The sequence below is a fragment of the Mirounga leonina genome, unplaced genomic scaffold (genome assembly GCF_011800145.1).
Source record: "Mirounga leonina isolate KUSES-001 unplaced genomic scaffold, KU_Mleo_1.0 Mir_201, whole genome shotgun sequence".
Classification (NCBI taxonomy): Eukaryota; Metazoa; Chordata; class Mammalia; order Carnivora; family Phocidae; genus Mirounga; species Mirounga leonina.
The window spans coordinates 13,144,415-13,166,567 of record NW_023270504.1 but is presented as its reverse complement, the minus strand read 5'-3'; the positions used below and the strand labels follow the sequence as shown (position 1 = coordinate 13,166,567).

The window sequence follows — 22,153 nt, the reverse complement described above, 5'->3', positions numbered from 1 at the left end:
CCTACAAAATGGGAGAAAATATTTGTAAATAATATACCTAGTAAGGGGTTAATAGTCAAAATATATGAAGAATTCATATACTCAACAGCAACAAAATAAACAATCCAATTAAAAAATGGTCAGAAGAACTGAGTAGACATTTTTCCAAAGAAGACATGCAGATTTCCAACAAGCAAATGAAAAGGTGTTCAATATCACTAATCATCAGGGAAATGAAAATCAAAACCAAATGAGATATCACTTCACACTTGTTAGAATGGATATCATCAAAAGACAAGAGGTAACAGGCATAACAGGAATGTGTAGAAAAGGAAACCCTTGTGAACTATTGGTGAGAATATAAATTCATGGAGCCACGACAGAAAACAGTATGGAAGTTCCTCAAGAATTTAAAAATACAACTATGATCCAGTAATTCCACTTCTAGGTATATGTTCGAAGGAGACGAAAACAGGATATTGAAAAGATATCTGCACTTCCATGTTCATGTTCGTCACAGCATTATTCATACAGACAATATTTAGAAATAACCCAAATGTCCATCATTGGATGAATGGGTAAAGAAGATGTATATATCTACTATATGATGGAATACAATTCTGCCATGAGAAAGAAGGAAATCCTGCCATTTGTGACACCATGGATGGACTTTGAGGGCATTATGCTAAGTGAAATAAGCCAGATAGAGAAAGACCAATACTACATGGTATCACTTACATGTGAAATCCGCCCCCCCAAAAAATTCACAGAATCAGAGAACAGAAGAGTGGTTGCCAGGGGCTAGAGGGTGGATGAGATAGGAAGAGGTTGATAAAAGGGTACGGACTTTAAGCTATAAGATGAATAAGATCTGAGGAGCTTATAAACATGGTGACTATCATTGGTAACACTGTATTGTATAATTGAAATTGCGAAGACAGTAGCACTTAAATGTTCTCACACACAAAAGTGAGGTTATGGATGTGTTAATTATCTAAACGGGGGATTCTTTCACAGTATATATTTATATCTAATAATCACCATTATGTATACTTTGGATATCTTACTATTTTATATGTCAATTTTACCTCAATAGAGCTACAGTTTGACTTTAAAAATAAAACTACACAAAATTGTTTTTACTTTCCATCTCCTACTCACAATCCCAAGATTGTTTTACTAATGTAACCAAAGATTTAAGACCTAAATTATTAATAAATTGTTTTTATGTGTCTTGCCTTTGCTATATAAACAAATCCACAGGGAGAATTTCAAGCATGCACCCTTTTGGCTATCTTTATTTATTTCTTTAAAATAGATTCCTAGAGATAGAATGTCTCAAATATACTAACCAGTGGCATTCCAAAAGGGAAAGACAAACAGCATTTGAAAAATTAGCTGTCCTAATCTTCACCAATTTATCAATTTTATAAATTAAAAATGGCATTTCAGTGTTTTGATTTTCATTTTCATTTTTTTTTTTTTTTTGCTAGTGTGTTAAAACTTGTATGTCTACTGGTCACATCTCTTACAGGTTGTGTTCACAGCCTTGCATATTATTGATTTTGGTAGTTATTTTATTAATGATACTAACCATGAATGTATTCCATGTGTACTAATTTTTCTAATTTGGGGGCTGTATTAGTTTGCTAAAGCTGCCACAATAAAATAACACAGACTGGGTGGCTTGAACAACAGAAATTAATCTTCCAACAGTTCTGGAGACTAGAAGTCCCATGATCAAAGTGTTGGCAGGTTGCTTTCTCCAGGAGGGCTCCCTTTTTGGATTGCAGGGAGTTGCCTTCTTAATGTCTTCACGTGGTCTTTTTTTCCATACATGTGCATCCCTGGTGTATCTTCCTCTCTCCTAATATCCTGCTTTTATAAGGACATCATCAGATTAGATTTGGGCCCACCCTACTGGCCTCGTTTTAACTTAGTCACCTCTTGGAAGGTTCTATCTCCAAATACAGTCACATTCTGGGATACTGGGGTTAGAGCTTCAACATGTGAATTCTGGGGGAACATAGTCCAATCAGTAACAGGAGCTTAATTTTAAATTTTGTTTAATGTGATTTTTGACTTTAATATTTAAAAAAATTTACAATCATATACGCCTTTATAGATTCTACATATATATGTGCTTAAAATAATTTTCTTACCTTATGGTGATATGATGACCTGCATTGATCTATGTTTTATGATTTAGTTTCTAAAAATATTTAATATATCTGGATTTATTTTGATGTATTTTTTTTTAAGATTTTATTTTTTTATTCTAAGTAGTCTCTACACCCAACGTGGGGCTTGAACTCACAACTCCAAGATCAAGAGTTCCACAGTGTAGTGGCTGAGCCAGCCAGGTGCCCCTTGATATGGTATTTTGAGATAAATAACCTAATTATTTTGACAGACTTTTAGCCACTTGTCCTAATACTATGTGTTCGGTAGTCCATATTCTCCAACTTTACAAATTATTAAATTATGAGTGTCTGAGGATTTTCTAATCTCATTAGATGCCTATTTCTGTTCAGGATCACATTGTATAAGAATTACATAAAGTATGAAAATACATAAAATACATTTTAATTTCTGACAATTCATGCCTTCCTTCATATGATTCATTTTCAAGTTTTCTTAAATATTTTCATTTTTTTCTTCTAGATAAATTCAAGATTATTTTGTCAGCTCCCAAAAATATCCAATTGAGACCTAAGAGACCATTTATATATAATCCTTATATATATTGCATTTATATAAAATGCATATTTCTTCTGAGTCTACAAAGCATTTTAGTATATGCATTTTTTAATTCCACATAAAGATTAGTGTTTCTTTCCATTATAAAAAAATCTGAGCCTACAAGAGGATTATATGAGTTTACCTGACTTGCTAAGGTTGTAGTGTCAGGTTTTAAAGAGCAGGAGCTTAAACCCACATCTTCCGATGCTTCATCTAGTGCTCTTGACATTCACCATATGTGGCTGAAATTTCTTCAAAGCCCCAAAGCAGCAGAAATAGTGGTATGATACAGGGTACCATATATCCAGGATGTTCAGTTTTGATTTTGATAAAATCAAGTTTTCAACTCTGGTCCTCAGTGTTTGCCTCTTTCTTAACCACAAAATTAGTTTGCCTATGTTGTTGTTTTCATTTTTCCTTTTTCTCTCTAGCATAGATTTCTAGGCTGGCTAAAGCGGTTGACTTGTGAAAATATATATGTATTTATATCTGGTAGTTCACGTACTGCAGAGAACCCCACAATGGTAGTAGGGCTGACCAAGGAACACAGAATGCATACTAGCATAGTAATCAGAGTGTTGGCACTGCAAGTGGTTTCGGAAGTCATCAGTTAACAGATAGGAGGATGAGGACCACAGAAGTGAAAGTTCTCATGGTCCACAAAGTCACGTTACCTACTAGCAGTGTGGGGTTGCTAGCTGGGCACCCTGACTCACCACCAATACCTGTCATTGGCTGAACTGAGTTGAGATTCAAGACCGCTGAAGTTCAAAGGAGACTAACCTGGGATAAAAACTGGCATGAGAAACCCTGATAACTTTATAAATAGAGCACCCACACTGATCCAGCATATAATTTTTGGCATTATATATATATTTCATGTGACCATGGCCTTCCCAGGCCCTATATAACTTAAGCACAGACACCTTTCATCTCTCATTTCCTCCTCTCCTCTCCACTCACTCTGCTCCACTCAGGCCTCCCTCATGTTCCTCCAGCACGTCAAGCAGCCTCTGTATACCAGGGTTTTGCATTTCCTGAGTCCTCTCTCTGGAACATTTTGCCCCCGATGACTTGACCCCTCACTCTTTGTTCAAACATCAGCCCCTTGGAGACCTTCCCGAAAACCCTATCTAAAATAGGATGTGCTATTCCTTTCTATTCCATTAATCTTACTTATTTCTCTTTATAGCAGTTATTCCTCCATATATATATCCTCTTGCTAACTTGTTTATTGCCTGCAAGTTCCACAATGTGTCAAGAAATAGTTGTCCCCCGCTGTAATGATCTTGGCACAGACTGTGACTGAAAGAATAAAACATTCAGAATTGAGAGAAGTGGGATAACTGAGTAAAAGTCTGGAGGTGTAGAAGACTTCTTCTCCATTAAAAAAAACAGTTTGTCCCTTAAAAAAAAATGTGTAAATAGATACCACATACTGAAAGCTAACAAACTTTCGACCCAAAAGTTTTACATGATGAATTTTTATAGAAAGGTTTTATTTATTAAGGTATTATTTATAACTAATTGGGCTTTACTACTGAGGTTATTCAGGTGCACCTACACATAAGACCCTTTAACAGATTGCATTTTCTAACATTCAGTCTCCCACATCAGTACAACCCAATCTTAGGTTATATAGTGCTTAAGGCCAGGTCTGGCTTGGATTAAATCCATATTTTAAAAATTCAGGCATTGATTTATTTCATGCCTAAGGCCAGTGTGATTGGAACATACTCCATGCTTCATAAGCAAAATCCAAAGTAGTGAAATATTCCAATTCCAAAACAGAAAAGTATTCAGGAGGCTAACAAGTGCATCTGTTTTGCCTTATTCAGAAAAGCATATTTAAAAAAAAAAACAACAACCAACAAACCTGCCAGAACCCTGGCCATTTTGAAAGTAGTTTACTGCAATTCTGCATGTGATGAGTGTTTATTGTACATTTGTAAATGGAGTATTTGCCTTTAGAAATCTGGGTCTGGATTGCCTGGGAGCTGGCAAAATGCCATATCTACACATGGACATCACATCACCTACTCTCCTGTCCACTCCACCATACCTCAGGGAATGCGGTCACTCTCACAACAGGGCCGCCCTGATTCTTTGCCTTCATCAAAACATTCTACAGTCCCTAGGAATTTGTCAGATAGCCACGGGTATTAGTGGCGGCTCTTGTGGCCCTGCTCCTGAATGCTTCCTCCTACCTGTTATTTCTGTGCCTCTTATTACTCCAGCTTGGAGGGACAAGGTAGCTAAAGCACTTGACTTCTGTACACAGGATGGGTCTGAAATAAAGTGCTGCTTCAGTTTCCAGCCTTTTAATCTTATATTGCCTTCCGACTAGATGGTAAGTTCCTTTTTCTCCAGCTATTAAAGGAAAAAAAAAAAAAAAAAAAAGACGGGACAAAGAGAAACAACTCCTCTTGATCTTAGAGCTCCCCCTAGTTACTATTTTATCGCTCTTCTTTTATTATACCCTAGTTCCCAAAAATATTCTGTAGAATATTAATAGTTGTTTTTAAAATATTTTATTTATTTATTTGACAGAGAGAGACACAGCAAGAGAGGGAACACAAGCAGGGGGAGTGGCAGAGGGAGAAGCAGGCTTCCCGCCGAGCAGGGAGCCAAATGTGGGGCTCGATCCCAGGACCCTGGGATCATGACCTGAGCCGAAGGCAGACGCTTAACGACTGAGCCACCCAGGTGCCCCTATTAATAGTTATTTTTCATCAATCACTAAGTACAGGCATTGTGCTCCCATAAATATATAACTTCAATTAATGATCTGAACAATCTAGATATGTATACAATGATCCCTGTGTGACAGATGAGGGGGACACCGAGGCTTAGAGAGGTTAACTAATTTTCACAAAGTCACAAAGAGTCTACAGAGCCAACCCTGGGTTCAAATCTGCCTTCTGATTGCTTTCTTAAAATTATATGACATTCTTATCTTCCTTTCCTATACAGCCACCAGTCCTATTGGATTAGGAGCCTATCCTTATGATCTCATTTAACCTTTATTACTTCCTAAGAGCATAATCTCGCAAAGCAGTTACACTGAGTGTTAGGGCTTCAATCTATGCATTTTGGGGCAGCACCTCTTTTTAATGTAAGAGAGAATGACCAGACACACTGACCACAATAATAATTTAAAGTAACAGCCAACACAATGTGCCCACATTGTTTTTTAAATTGGGATAAAATTTACATACCATAAAATTCCTTATTTTAAAGTCTACAATTCGGTGGGTTTTTAAATATATTGAATGAATCATGCAAACATCATCACTGACTCATTTTAGAACATTATCGCCCCCCCCAAAAAAATATTCATTACTCATTAGCAGTCACTCCTCACTCTTTTCTCCCCTACTGCTGCCCCGTCAACCACTAATCTACTTTCTGTCTTTATGAATTTGTCTAATCTGGACCTCTCATATAACTGGAAATATGAAAAAATGTGACCTTTTGTGGCCAAAACTGTTTTAAATACTTCAAGTATTTCTCTTATTTAATCTTCCCAACAACCTATAAGGCAGGCATTATTATTATTTAACAGATAAGGAAAAGTGAGACATGGTTTAGTAACTTAACTGGGTCACAGGGTTCCTAAGTGGGTAAGCTGGACTTGAAGCCTAGGCAGTCTGTATTCAGTCTGTGAGCTCAACTATAACTTGAGTTTCTCCTTCAAGGAGCTTGATCAAACTTTATCTCCAGAGTGATCAAGGATGGGCAGAATAACAGTTGGAGTCCATGGGGAAAATAGAATATCTATGGTTGAGTGAGTGATACTATGTTTAAGCTGGCATGACAAATATGGAGAAGGATCTCGAAGGATCTGTGGTGATAGTAAACGAAGCAGATTCAACTGCTTGGAAAAGAATGGGCTAATTGGAACTATGGTCAATGGTCTAGACAACTAGGATCATTTCTAAAGTGGAGCATGATAAAGAAAAGGAATGAGAATATGTTCAGGATATCACATGTATTTGTCCTCCAAGAAGGAAATAACAAAATAAGATTAAATTTCATGAAACCATTGGTCAATTGTGTTCGTGTAGTTGGAGATACGTGAGCTGCATCCTTTTAGGCACCAAGACCAAGAGAAAATAAAGTAATTTACTATCACAATCCAAGTGGAAAGTGGAAAGATATTAGAGTATTTGTTAACAGTAGAAATGCCAGCCCATTGGATGGTACCTGGACCCCACCCACGAGCCTTGACTCCTGCAGATAGTACAGCAACACTTACCACAAACCCCACTCATGAGAGATTTGTGTGTACAACATTCAAGAACCCTTAATTGAACATTTCACTATTGATAGTCTCTTGAAGGAGTAGATAAGTGGAGGACAGCAGAGAAAGAGAGATGAGGGATGAAGAAGGCAGTTACCACCTGTGTTCTTTTCCTATTGCTACTATACAAAGTATCACAAACTTAGTGGTTTGCCCCAGCACAAATTTATTCTCTTTTGGCTGTTGAAGTCACATGTCTGAAATCAGTTTCACTGGGATAAGGTGTTGGCAAGGCTAGCTCCTTTGGAATTCTGAGAGGAGAGTGTTTTCTTGCTTTTTGCAGCTTCTAGTGACTTATTATATTCCTTGGCTTCTGGCCTCTTTCTCCATGTTCAAAATGTATAGCTCCAGTCTCTGCTTCTAGCACCACATCACCTTCTCCTCTGAGTGCAGTCAAACCTACCTCTACTCCCTTCTTAAAGAACACTTCTGATTGCATTTAGGGCCAATCTGGATTATCCAGGATACTCTCCCCGTGTTAAGATCCTTAATCACATTTGCACAGTCCCTTTTGCCACATAAGTAAGCATTTACAGGTTCTGGAGAGGAGGACACAGATATCTTTGGAGGCCATTATTCAGCCTCCCCCATCATCATTCTCCACTGCCTTTCAAGTTTCTTTTATACATTACATGAATTTCACAAGGGACACAGCTGAGATAGCAAATCCCGAGAAGAGACACCATTTGAACTTCTATTTAATCACTCACTGTTTCATTCAACAGATATTTGATGAATATCCACTAGGTATCCAGAACTGTGTTAGCCCAACGGAGATATATTCCTGCCCTCATGGAGCTCACAGGTCACATTATCCCCTCTACTAAATCATGTACACCCTTCCCCTTACTCCTTTTCTTGCTTCTGTGAATTTGCCCTTCTTTGTCCAGTCCTGCCTTCCTGACACTAAACCAGGTAGCACTGCCTTTCTTAGAGGATAGGACAAGAACAGACTTCATTTAAACATGATTAGCCTATTAGCATTAGAAACCTCAGATGATGTTTTCCTCTTTAGTTATTATGTTTACTTCACCTAACCTGAAGTTATGTGGAAATGTAATATCCCAGGCATGGGTTAAATTTGTGAAGGACCCTAATCTCCTTTGAATAGGGATTAGTGACTGTATAAATATTGCTCAAGAAAGAGCTGATCCTTGGAGAATGAGGGCTGCTTTTACTGTAAAGTGCTGACTACTCGGATGTGTGAACGAACTGTTTATAGTATTCATCTTTACCGATAGGAGTCTACTTCTATCTACTGGCTGGAGAATTTCATAATCAGGACCACACAGGTAATTTCTACTTGGATTTTTGTATTTGTTTCTGATTTACATGCATAATGTCTGCTCCTGCCTACCTAGGCCTTCTTTACTCCGAAACTAACCAGCTCTTTCTGGTCCTACCTTCTAGAGTGGGTGATTAAACTAATAAGTGTGTTGTCTTATGAAAATTGTTAGGTAGCTACAGATAACCAAGGTATCTCAGAGGACATCTGAATCCAGGAGGAAGTCCATGGGATACAGAACCCACTTAGAGAGGCCTGAGGAAAAGGAACAAGATGATCCAAGGAGGTAAGGGCATGACTGGAATTTCAGGGGACTCAGGGTTAGCAGTAGTTGAGGACAGGAGAATTCTGTTGCTCTAAAGACAGTCTTGGGATTGTGACTAGTCTTTGTTACATCATGTGAGAGCAAACAGCTTGAGAATTCTCTAGGAAAGTTGTAATTTCCAGGGGAAGAAAAATATTTATTTTACTGTCAGAAATGTTAGAATCTTTCAGAAAACAAGGTTAATTAGGATTTCTATTACAGAAAACCAAATATTAGGGCACCTGGGTGGCTCAGTTGGTTAAGTGACTGCCTTCGGCTCAGGTCATGATCCTGGAGTCCCGGGATCAAGTCCCGCATCGGGCTCCCTGCTCTGCAGGGAGTCTGCTTCTCCCTCTGACCCTCCTCCCTCTCATGTTCTCTGTCTCTCATTCTCTCTGTCTCAAATAAGTAAATAAAATCTTAAAAAAAAAAAAAAGAAAACCAAATATTATACTGGTTTTGCCATTTGAGTGTGAAAAATATTATTCTGAGTTTGAGCCAAAGAGACCTAGAAAGAGTTGAGGGAAAGAAGATTTGTATCATATGAAATATATTAGCGGACTCTGTCATAAAGTATTACAGAATTAGCATGAGTGTAATCTATAATCAAATAAGTGCAAAAATGAAACAGTGAGATTTCATTTTGCAATTAATTGTCCAAGATTGAAGGAATATATGATTGGTGGATAAGAATTAAGAGACACCGTATATTTGGAGGCAGTGTTGCTGATAGAATCATTCTGGAAGGCAGTTTGAAAAGTGACCTTTGGAAAGCCTGTATTCTGATTTGGTCATTTTGATTCTAGGGTATGCACCATAGAAGTAATCATAATGTTTAAATATTTACATAAAAATATATTCCTTATAGTATTGTTTAAAATCAGAAAAGGTCTATTATATAGCTACCACATATTTAGTGATTATAATGTTTCTGATATTGTGCTTGATCCTTGATCTTGAGAGACAGCAGGAAAGTAAAGGGAGAGAAAAGAGAAGAAGAGAGGAATCATATAAGAACACAGAAGTAATAGGGCATTGCCTATCCCCTATGTTTCCTAATAGCCTAATGATTTGGTATTTCAGGTCTTGGAAAGAGTTAGATTAAAGGTAGAAGCCTTAGAAATGGTGTAAACAAGATTCCGTGACACTCGTAGGAAAAGATCATTTTTCCCTCTGCTGCGCCTCAGCCATGTTACAGACTGATAGCCTGAAGTTATGCTATCCAGTAAGGCAGACACTAGCTACATGTGGCTCCTTATATCTAAATTAAAGAAAATAAGAAATTCAGTTTCTTGGTCACATGAGCCACGTCTGAAGTGCTCACTAACCACACATAGCTAGTTGCTACTACACCTGAGAGCACACGTATAGGACATTTTCATCGTCAGAGAAAGTGCTTTTACATAGCACTACCCTGAAGACTCAACACAGATAAATAACTGTGAGTAAAAGTTCTATGCCTTGCTGAGCAGTGGGAAAAATCTATTCCATTTCACGTCAGTCACCCCATCTTGTAGCTGGTATTTATCATCACCTGGAACTGCTTAAAAATAATAAATGTAGATTTCTACTTTTCCTCCTCCTCTCATTCCCTCAATTACTCTCCATATACCCTTCTTCCTAACTCATTGGACTTTCAATTTATTGGCCCCCCTCTTTTCTCTTTATCCACTGGTACATTGATGTCTAATAAAAATATAATGAAGTATTATATTTTTATTAGATATATAGATGATATATAGATGATACTATATAGATTAGATATAGTAGATATATAGATGATAGGTACTCTGATTAACACTCTCCATTACTTCAAGGAAATTCTAGTTATGGTTTGCAAAGTTTTTATCATGAGTAATGAAGAATTTATCTGATTTTTATCAAGAATTTTATCAAGAATTTATCAAGAATTTATCAAGAATTTATCATGAGTAATGAAGAATTTTATCAAATGCATTTTTTTTGCATCTTTTAAGATGATAATATAAATTTAGGGTTTTTTTCCTCTTTATTCTACGGATGCAATGAATTACCTTGATTGACTTTTGAATGTTAAGCTATTAGTGATTTTAAAATCTCAGCAAACTAGAAATAGAAGAGAATTTCTTTAGCCTGTATGTGCAGAAAGCTACAGCTAACATCATTCTTTTTTTAAAAAATAAGTATTTGTTTATGTATTTATTTATTTATTTAGAGAGCAGGAGGAGGGGCAAAGGGAAAGGGAGAGGGAGCATCTCAAGCAGATTCTGCACTTTCTACACAGCCCAACGCAGGGCTCAATCTCACCACCCCGAGGTCATGACCTGCACTGAAATAAAGAGTTGGACACTTGACCAACTGAGCCACACAGGTGCCCGCTAGCATTATTCTTAATTGTGAAAGACTGAAAACCTCCCCCCTAATATTGGGAAAAAGGCAAGGCCCTGCTGTCACTTTTTGTTTTTTGTGATATGGTAGTCCAGAAATAACACTGCAGGTCTTAGACGTACAATAAGGCAGGGGGAAAAGCATCCAAAGTGGAAAGGAAGAAGTGCAACTGTCTTTGTTTGCATACAACATAGTAATCTACATTAAAAGTTCTAAGAAATAGGGGGACCTGGTGGCTCAGTCGATTAGGTGTTTGGCTTTTGATTTTGGCTCAGGTCATGATCTCAGGGTCATGAAAGCAAGCCCTTCATTAGGCTTGGAGCCTGCTTAAGATTCTCTCTCCCTCTGCCCCTGCTCATGCTCTCTCTCTCTCAAAAAAAAAAATTCTAAGAAATATATATATTTTAAAATCCAGTAGAACTACCAAGTGAGTTTAGTAAGGTTGCAGGATATAATTTCAATATACATACAGAAGTTTTATTTTTATATACTAACATTAAACAATCAGAAATGGAAGTGAAAATAGTATAATTTATAATAGTATAAAAATAGTAAATGCTTAACAAGTTTGACAAAATATGTGAAAGACTTGTCACTGAAAATTCATAACTGTCATGAGACATTAAAGAAAACTTAAGCAAAGGGGAGATATATCATGTGTATGGATTGTATGACTCATTATTGCTAAGATAAAAATTATACCAAAACTGATCTATAGCGTTGCTGCAATCCCTACCAAAATTTCAGCAGAGCTTTTTTCAGAAATTGACAAGCATATTGAAAAATGTATATGAAAGTGTCAAGGACCTAGAATAGCCACAACATTCTTGAAAAAGAAGTACAAAGCAGGAAGACTTATATTATCTGATTTCAAGACTTATTATGAAGTGATAGCAAACATGATAGTATGGTATTAATATAAAGATAAACTGAACAGAATAAAAAGTCTAGAAATAGCTCCACACATTTATGTTTAACCAATATTTTATAAAGATTCCAATCAAGTTAGTAGAGAAATAATAATCTTTTTAATAAATGATCCTAAATAAATTGGATAACAATGGGCAAAATAACAAATCTTGACCCTTGTCTCACGTCTTATACCAACAGTAATTCAGTAATGCAGTAAAGAATTAAATGTAATATCTAAAAGCATAAAACCTCTAGAACAAGATGAGAAAACCTTATTGACTTTGATTTTGGTGAAGATTTTTCACATAGAACACAAAAAGCACAAAGGTAAAGAAAAAATTAATAAATTAGACTTCATCAAAGTTTTCAAGTTCTGACTTGAAAATCTTTGTAAACGTATATCCAACACAGATCTTGTTTGAAGACATCTAAATAACTCTTACAACTCAGTAATAAGACAAACATCCCAGTAAATACTGGCAAAAAGTTTGAGCAGACATATCACCAAAAGAGAGATGGGGATAGCAACTAAGCACATGACAAGTTACTCAACATCATTAGTCATGAGGTAAATGCAAATTTAAAATCAGAATTAGATACTACTACATATCTACAAGAAGGAATAAAATTAAAAAGACTATTCATATCAATTGTTGGTGAAGAGGTTGAGGAACAAAACTCATGTACTGCTGTTGAGAATGTAAAATGATAGCTATGTTAGAAAACAGTATAGCAATTCCTTAAAAACTTAAATACATACCTCCCATACGACCCAGGCATTCCACTATGAGGCATTTTTCAAGAGAAATGAAGGCATATGTCCACACAAAACTTATAAACAAATGTTCATAACACTTTTATTTGTAATAGCCAAAAACTGGAAACAACTCAAATTCCTATAAACAGTAGAGTAGATAAAGAAATTATAATATATATATTTTTAAGATTTTATTTATTCATTTGAGAGAGAGCAAGAGAGATCACAGAGGGAGAGGGGGTGGGAAAACAGACTTGCTGCTGAGCAGAGAGCCAGATTCGGGGCTCGATTCTAGGACCCTGAGATCATGACCCAAGCTGAACGCAGATGCTTAACCAACTGAGCCACTCAGGTGCCCCAGTAATGTATTTATATAATGGAATACTAATTAGCATAAAAAGGAATGAACTATTGACATATATAACAATATGGTTGAATTTCACAATAATTAGGTTGAATAAAAGAAGTCAGACCAAAGGTATCATTTCTGTGGGTACTAAAAGATGGTGATGGAGTGATCTATGCAGATATCTGGGGAAAAATAGGAAGAACAGCAAGTACAAATACTCTGAATATGGGGTTTGTATCTTATAAGCCTTAAGGCCATTCTTTGGACTATACGGTGAGTGATGTAGGAAGCCATTGGAGGATTTGAGCAGAGCAGTGTCATGATATGACCTGTTTTTACAATGATGATTCTGACTTCTGTGGTGAAGTTTACATGGGGGAGTGGAATTGCTGAGTTTAAGGAGATAGCTGAGATACAGATTAGAGAGTGTCACAATAATTCAGGTAGTGGTAGTGGTGGAAACAGTTAGATTCTAGGTATATTTTGAAATTAAAGCTTGATATGTTTTGTGTAAGAGAGGAGTCAAGAATGATTCCAATATTGTGTGTGTGAGTGTGTGTGCACGTGCATGAATGCATGCGAGCACAATTAGAAGGATAGAATTACAATTGACTGAAATGAGGAATATCATAGGAGGAGTGAGATTTGGGAAGGGAAGATGAGGGGAAGAGCTTTAAAAATTTTAAGTATCACAAGTCTATTATCTATCTGAAAGGAGATGGTGAACAGGCAATGGAAAAATGTAAAATCCTGAGGAAAAATCTCAAGAGTAAAGTTTTGACCAGGGGTAAAAACTTTAGAATTATCAACATATAGAGAGCATTAAAGATATGAGAATAGATGAGATCACGAAAATACAATGGTTGAATCCTGAGGTTGTCATGGAAAAACTGGGAGTGACTCATAAAACCGTCATGGAATAAGTAGGAATTAAATCCTGAAACATTGCCATTAAGAGACCAAAGGTATATAAAATATTTAATAAATGAGGTGGAAATGGAATAACCAATGAGTTAACCACAAAGGATAGTGTCCTGAAAACTGTTTCCAGGAGAAGGGAATATTCAGCTCTGAAAAATGGCTAACAGTTCAAGTCAGATAAAGGCCATTACCTTACCGCATTTAGGTAATTTATGACTTAGGCAAGAGTAGTTTGAATGGAGTTGGGGGTATAAACTTGATTGAGTGTACTCAAGAAAGAATGTGAGAAAATGAATAGACAGCAATATTCTAGATAAGACTTTTGAGAAGTTTTTGGGTTTGTTTTTTGGGGGTTTTTTTTGAATAAAAATAGTATAGAAATAGGACAATACTTGGAATGGTATCAAAAGAGGGATTTTTGAAGGTGGGAAAGTGAGAACATGTTTATAAACTGATGGGAACATTTCTTTAGAGAAGGAAAATTGATAACCTTGGGAACACAAGAGAGACGATCTGTGTGCACAAATGGAGGATGGTCTTAGCTTTAGCATGGACAGTTCATCAAAGCAAAATATGTGGTGCTGATGCTATAGGTAGATAAATGTGACAGAAGGAGCTTTTGGAAGTTTTGTTCTTCATTTTCTGTCCGTGAAATAGTCATCAGCAGAAGGTAAAGATAGGAGAGGATATGTTAGAGTTTTGAGGAGAGATGTGAAGTTATAAAATAGTCAGAAAACAAGGTGACATGAATTAGGAAAATGCAGCATAATACCTATGCAAAATGAAAGGCTCATTTGAGTTTCTTAATCATAAATTTAAAGTTAACATGTTGAGGCTTTTCTTCAACCCCAGTCAGTAGCATGGATGAATGGACAGGGTAGTCTGAGAGATGGGGTTCATCAAGGTTGTAGTTTTGTCAAGCAATTAAAATGATGCAAAAGTTACTAATGACTTGAAGATATATGGAAAAAAAGTGATTACCATGACCACTAAATTTAACCCAGATATGCATGAAAATGAGGACAGGAAACAAGGAGCAGTGAAATCTGTGGTAGAATCAACCAGTGGATTATATAGATCCTGATTAGTGAAACATGGTTGCATCTGGGGTATTACAGAGAATATGCTGGAAAGATAGACAGTGGTAAACCAATCCTTGAAACTAATCTCACGGGGAAGTTGAAGTTTTTCATGTGACAAGGTCTAGGATATATCCACTAAATAGAAGAAAGATCACTGGACAAGAGAAGGTTAAAAAAACCAAGAAGCCAGAGAACTAAAAGGATTATCTTCACAATCATGGAAATCACCAATAATTATAATGACATTAATATTTTGAGAGATTGGCTTTGAACCAAGAGCTAAAATGGTCATAGAATAAGGGGGAGTGATTTAAGGATTGGTAGATGATTCCACTGATATGAGATTCAAAAATATAGATTCTGAGGGAAGCAGGTATCAACACAGAAAAGAAGTAGCAACGTAAGGCAACTTGAAAACTAGTTCCATCTGGTAGGGAGCAAAATGGAGAATAGCGCAGCCCCCATTGATCACAGCAGCAGGAGAAGCAGGCTTCAGGGAAGGGGCCAGGTTTAATTTAGAGCAAGAGATGAACAACAACAACAAAAATTTCAAAGAGGCTGAAGTAAAGGGAATTCTACTTGTGATTAACCACTAAGTTCCAAGAGGCTCAAGAGAAGGGTCTCAGTTCAGGACTGGGAGAGGCAAAAACAGGGATGTGCAGAGCCAAAAGGGGATTAGACAGGAGGTGATGAGAGTAATCAGGAAATTCCTTTCTTCTTATGGTGGTGCCTAACATTACAGAGATAATGGTTATGATGAGATTAATCATGATGATGCCAGGCCTTTAGCATCAGTAAGTAGAGAAATGTTGGGTTCTTTCCAGGAGTACCTAGCCTCCTAGAGCTGCCTCTTGACTGCTGTCAAGGAAAGTGGGGTAGACAGGTGGCAGCATGTTTGCTCTGAGCCTGAAGGCTTCCTCTGGAAGCATGCCTGTAGCACCCACCTGAGAACTCTGGCAATAAAAACTGTCAGAAAAAACTGGCAGGCACATGTCTTAAGATGTTATTTTTATTAATTTGATATTAATTAATGGCTTTAAATATTTATAATACACAAATGTCATACAATTAGGCAGTAGATATTGAACTATTAGGCAATAGATATTGAACTATGATGTCAGGTACTGTAAAGCACTTTACATACATTATTTAATCCTTACTCCAAGTATTATCTTTGTACTTTATAGATGAGGATATTGATGCTTAGAAAGTTTAAATAACTTTAAGTTCATACTGTTAGCAAGTAGCAGAGACAAATTGGCATTGAAGTTTATCAGATTTCAAGACCATGATATGTCATCAGAACTGTACCAATTATCTCTAAAATAAGTATCACTAGATTATTTTTAGCAAATTTTACAATTTTCTTGACCAATGGATGTTACCATAATATGGATCTTGAAAGAACTATTTTAGCATTTTTCTTCTGACCACCTTACTTCTCCGCAAGTTTAACAAAAATAGTCTAATTAATATTTAAACCATCATGCGGAAGGAAGAACACAGAGAATGCTCTTTGACCTCTGGAAACACTTTAGGATTTCACCAGAAGGCTTTAGCTTAGGGATTAGAAATGTTCTGAGTTAATTTGTTCTGTTTTACCTTCATTCTTTTTATATAGCTATCCCAAAACAAAGTTTTGGGAGGAACCTTGGGTGGAATGGAAATTTGAAAAGAAAATCACTAATGTGGGAGCACCTAAGCCAGATTTCCACTCTGCATAATAGGGAAGGCCATAATGTCCTGACAGTGTTCTCTAGTTCTGCTGTAATGGTTCTCAGAATCTAGAGTTCAATAAAAAAATAGCCAAAGTGCTTATTTAAAAAAAAAAAAACCCACATAATCTTTAGTCGGCTGAATCAGAATCTCTTGTGGGGAGATTTGAGATGGGGTAGTGGGATGTGTGGGGGATGCATGCTGACCTTCTATAGATTCTGATTCAGCAAGAGACTACCTGGGAGCCCAGGCCTTAATTTTCTTTGCCCCAGGTCTACATTTCCCAGTTCCCCTTCCTTGGGAAATTAGGGAATTCCCAACCCCTTCTACCTCTCCACAATCTCTGGTTCTTCCCATGATTCCAGTACTTCCAAGAATAAACAAGGACAGAACAAATATATCAGATAACTGAGATATAGAACTTAAATACATATTGCTACAGCTGTACAAACAATTGTCTTACAGAAGAGATTAAGGTTGGGGCACCTGGGTGGCTCACTCGGTTAAGTGTCAGATTCTTGATTTCAGCTCAGGTCATGATGTCAGGGTCATGAGGTTGAGCCCTGCATTGGGTTCTGTGCTGAGCATGGAGCCTACTTAAGATTCTCTCTCCTTCTCCCCCTCCTCCCCCAACTCATGCACTCATGCTCTCTCTCTCTCTCTCTCAAAATAAATAAATAAATGAATGAATGAATGAATGAATGAATGAATAAATAAAACCTTTAAAAAAAGAAGTGATTAAGGGGTAATGTTTTCATATATGCATCCTCACATTGCTATATATGCATGTGTATGTGCATGTGTGTGTGTATATACATATACATATACACACATACATACAGTGTTCTCTATATAATAGCCAGTACTCATCAATGCCATATTAGAATTGCACCAAACTGTCAAGCAAAAAGAACATTTTTTTTTAAGATTTTATTTATTTGACAGAGAGAAAGAAAGAGCATAAGCAGGGGGAGCAGCAGAGGGAGAGGGAGAAGCAGCCTCCCCGTTGAGCAGGGAGCCCGGACTCAGGGACCTGAGCCGAAGGCAGATGCTTAACCAACTGAGCCACCCAGGCACCCCCAAAAAGAACATATTTTATCTTAAATGCTAAAGGAACCTGTAGACACATTTAAAAAACTGTTTTGAATTCTTTTCTATTTGGAGGAGTTTTAAATATCTTGGATAATCTGTTTTAATTTTGAAGGAAAAAATATTATGCAACCAACTCAAGCAAATATGTTATTCTCAGCAACAAAGCTTAATAATTAAACTTTTACATAAAAATAATTGATAAATTCTGAGAAATTATTAATATAATGTAGTGTAAACTCTTTTTTTTTTTCTTTTTTGTAATACACGTGTCTGGCTTAAGCTTTGATTGCCAAAGCATTCATTTCAAAGAGGGCTATCTCAAATAAATACACTGTCAGCCACTGACTATAGATAAGGAGCCAGGCCACTGCCCCCAGCATTGAGGCATCTTTGTTTTAGCAATCTTGGTTGACTTCAATAACTGACGATTCGGGTCATTTTTGTTTTTCTTTTCCTGAGTTTTATGTTTTGACTCTTATGTTTTAAATTCATCAGTGAGAGTGACCCAGTAAAACCCTAAGCCCCTAACCTCAACCCCAATAAAAGTAGAGCCCCAAGCTTTGTACTCTCTCCTTCTACCCATGACCTTGCTGTGTGGCCCCATGTATGCTGTGTAAATTCCAGGTCCTATAAGAAATAAACCTTTATTTTTTCAAAGTTCCCTGATGGTTATTGCTGATGGGCATCTTGAAATCATAATAAGAACCAACCAGAGGGGTCCAATTGTAGTTTTGGTTATAAACAGACAGACCAGCACAAAATATATAAACTTTAAAATACCAGCATCTGGAACAGACTGTTAGAATAGCTAGTTAATTTTCTTCTGACTAGGACAATGACCTAATAAGATGGTTAATCATCATTGAACTGATGGCAAAAAAAAAAAAAAAAAAAAAAAAAAAAGCCAGCTAACTATTTAAAGAGAGGCTTTAACAACAGATAAAGGATGGACTTATAGCTACTGCTGTGGGATTCTAAGTCCAGGTAAGAACCTTTGACATTCTCTAATTTCAGGGTTTCTTCTATGTGAGAATCTGCCATAGATTTCAAGGGGAAAAATGTTTTGATGGCTATGATAAATTTTACACATTTTATGCTTTGTGTCTTCTACACACTTATGTGTAAGCCCTTAAAGCTCATTAAGTATTCCTTCTGGAGATAGATGAGCCTCAGGTTTATATACTCTTAAAAATACAGAAAATAAGACATTGAAATTTAAAAATAAAGTTTGAAACCCCATTCCTATTACTTTCCAGATAACTGGAACTTCAAGTTTAAAAAAAAAAAGGATCTCTGGCCACCTTCTCAAAATATATCACAAGGCAACTATTTTCACTAACTACATGGAATAATTAGATTTATTCCCTATTTTTTTTATTCCATCTTAACTGGATAATATGGGGTAGAGAGTTAGTTAGCAAACATCAAGAAATGGGATGTGTCTCAAAGTCACTTACCCACCTCTACTTTCCTGTTTCAACTCATTGGACTGACTCAAGGTGAGTAAAAAGAAAGAAGTTTTCTAGATAATTCTGTCTTTGATTGAATGAGAAAAAAAAATTGCTCAGCATGGTTCCTGGCACAAACTAAGAACTCAATAAATATTAGTTCCCTTCTCCAATTCAGGAAGGTGGCTACCCTTATAAGACAATTGTTATTGTCAAAGGGAGGTAGAAAATGGGGAAAGTCCTCCCATAAAAGGTCTAAAAAGTAAGTAAATTTGTTTTCTCTTTTTCCCTCCTGGTTTCGTGGATGCATAGTACAAACTGGGTCACCTGGCTTGCACTGCTTTTCTATGGTCTCTCAAACAGTAAAAGCTTGACACAGGTAAAGAGAGGCTGGTGAGATTTTGGCTCCCTCTCCAGCCCAATGAAACTAAGCAGAACTGGGCTGTTCTGTTGAAGGAAGAATTGCAGTGCTATGTCTGAATGCCTGTGGTCCTATTTTATAAACATATTGTGTCCCCAAAATTCATTTAAATGTCAGTTTTTTGGGACTCTGAGAAAAAAAATATGTCCAGAGAAAAATAAGTTAAAATCTCCGAGTCAGGCTTAAAATGCCATGATGAAATAGAAAGTGTGGTGTTTAGAGCCAAACCTAAATTGATACTCCAACTTTGTAATTACTCTGGAGTCACTTATTACCATTTAACCTTTCTCAGAAATGAGGGGGGAAAGTGCCTACATTTCGCACTTTTTATCAGCATAGTTTTTCTCAATATCTAGGAGAGAGGTGTGGAATAGTAACCTGTCTGGGAAAGTAGTGGAAATAATAGGGAAAATTAATGACTATATTACAAGTTATATTCTCTAGTGGAGCAACAGTGTGGAGAGGTTTTTTTCAACTGGGAGTAACTGGACAAATATCTAAGAAGGGTGATTTGGGGCAGAATTACAACCAAGAGATGAGGAGGAACATTATAGGTTAAGAAGGACATACAAAAGGGCAGAGTATTCTAGGGAGAGTTGGTTCCACACAGCTGAAAGAGCTTATGGGTGTGTTGGGAAATAAGATTAAAAACAAGGGCTGGGTTTGGTTCGCAAAGCATCTCAAATAGGAAATCAGAATTTTATTCTGTTCGCTACTGGGGACCTCTGAAAGATTCTGAAGGTGGATATGATAGATATAAAACAGGAAGAAGGCTGAAAGACAGGATAGTTGGCATTTAATCAATTGCAGTAAACAGGACTAGACTGGTCAGGTAATGGCCTTCAAGAGTTCTTGTTCAGTAGCCAAAAAACAAAACCAAACAAACAAACAAAACTAAGCTAAAGGGCATAGACACACCATGTCAATCATTCAGAGAGATTTGCATTCATAGAATTAAGTGGTAAAAAATGACTTTCTAACATTTAAATTCTGGGGTAAGATACAGAAAGAGGTACTCATGAAAAAAATAACTTGAAATTTATGAAAGGACTGCTTATGACGTTGGGACCACCCAGCTAGTGATTTTTTCCTCACTCCACTCAGTAACTGAATAGGTAGGGGCATGTTTGGAGTACATGCAAAAAAGTGGAATAACTAGGATTTACTTAGATGTACATAGATGTGGATTTTTGCATTGATGCATATGTTTATATACACAAGTGATAATATCTTTAAATATTTATAATTTCTGTATTCTATATCATCCACTAAATTGGCATTATATATATTCATGGTCTTTATATGTAATATAAGGACTCAATCCTTATTGAATAAATTAACACATAAAATATATAGTTGATCCTCATTATTCATGGATTCAGTATTTGTGAATTTGCCTTCTCACTAAAATTTATTTGTAACCCCAAAATCAATGCTGCTCTTTTGTGGTCATTCATATGCCTGTACAGAGTGACAAAAAATCAGAATTGTCCAACACACATGGTCCCAGTTGAGGTCAGACAAAATGTGGCTCTGCCTCCTTGTTTTAGCTCTCATATTGTAAACAAGTGACCTTTTTACAGTCTAGTTAGTGCCATATTTTTTTATTTTTGTGCTTTTTTTTGGATGATTTTGCTGTTTGAACAGCTCCCAAGCATAGTGTAAAGTGCTGTCCAGTGTCCCTAAGTGCAAGAAGGCTGTGATGCGCACGATGGAAAGAATATATGAGCTCCAGACACCTCCTTCAGGGATGAGCTGTACAGTGCTGTTAGTCACAAATTTAAAATTAATGGATCAACAATATATTTAAATTAGATGTCTTTAAACAAAAGCACACATGAAGCAAGGTTATAAATTGATTGGTTGATGAAAATACTGTGATCAGAGATATACCGGAACCTAACTCTGTATTTCCCCTAAGAACAATGTTCAGGTTTCGCTAATTGTTTGCAGCAACTTTATAGAACACAAGTACTGCAAATAATAAGAATCAACTGTAATTATACAGCCCTGTTAATTATCATCTATCTATGCTTATGTGTGTTTCTGTATATAAATATCTTAGATACATAAGTATGTGTTATGCAGATATGTATGAATAAGAATACATTTTCTAAACCTCAGTGAAGAACCCACTATTCTATATGAAAGAGCAAATCTAAGGAACAAATTGCTAATTTTACTAGTCTTTAAAATAGAGGCTTAATGAAGTAAGTCAGTCAGAGAAAGACAAATACCATATGATTTCACTCATATGTGGAATTTAAGAAACAAAACAAATGAGCAAAGGGAAAAAACAAAGAGAGAGAGGCAAACCAAGAAACAGACTCTTAACTATAGAGAACAAACTGGTGGTTACCAGAGGGGAGGTGGGTGGGGGGAAGGGTTAAATAGGTGATGGGGATTAAGGAGTGCACTTGTGATGAGCACCAGATGTTGTATGGAAATGTTAAATCACTATGTTGTACACCTGAC

The 22,153-nt window shown here is 36.5% G+C and overlaps 1 protein-coding gene across 1 annotated transcript in view; it reads left to right on the top strand.

Moving 5' to 3' along the window:
- Positions 1-8,578: 8,578 nt before the first annotated feature.
- The window catches only part of SLCO1B3 (solute carrier organic anion transporter family member 1B3), a 71,727-nt gene continuing 58,152 nt past the window's right edge, over positions 8,579-22,153 (top strand). Inside the window, exon 1 of the mRNA XM_035028114.1 lies at positions 8,579-8,595. Within this exon, the coding sequence (XP_034884005.1) occupies positions 8,583-8,595 (13 nt within the window). The 5' untranslated portion in view covers positions 8,579-8,582. The remainder of the gene's footprint in view (positions 8,596-22,153) is intronic.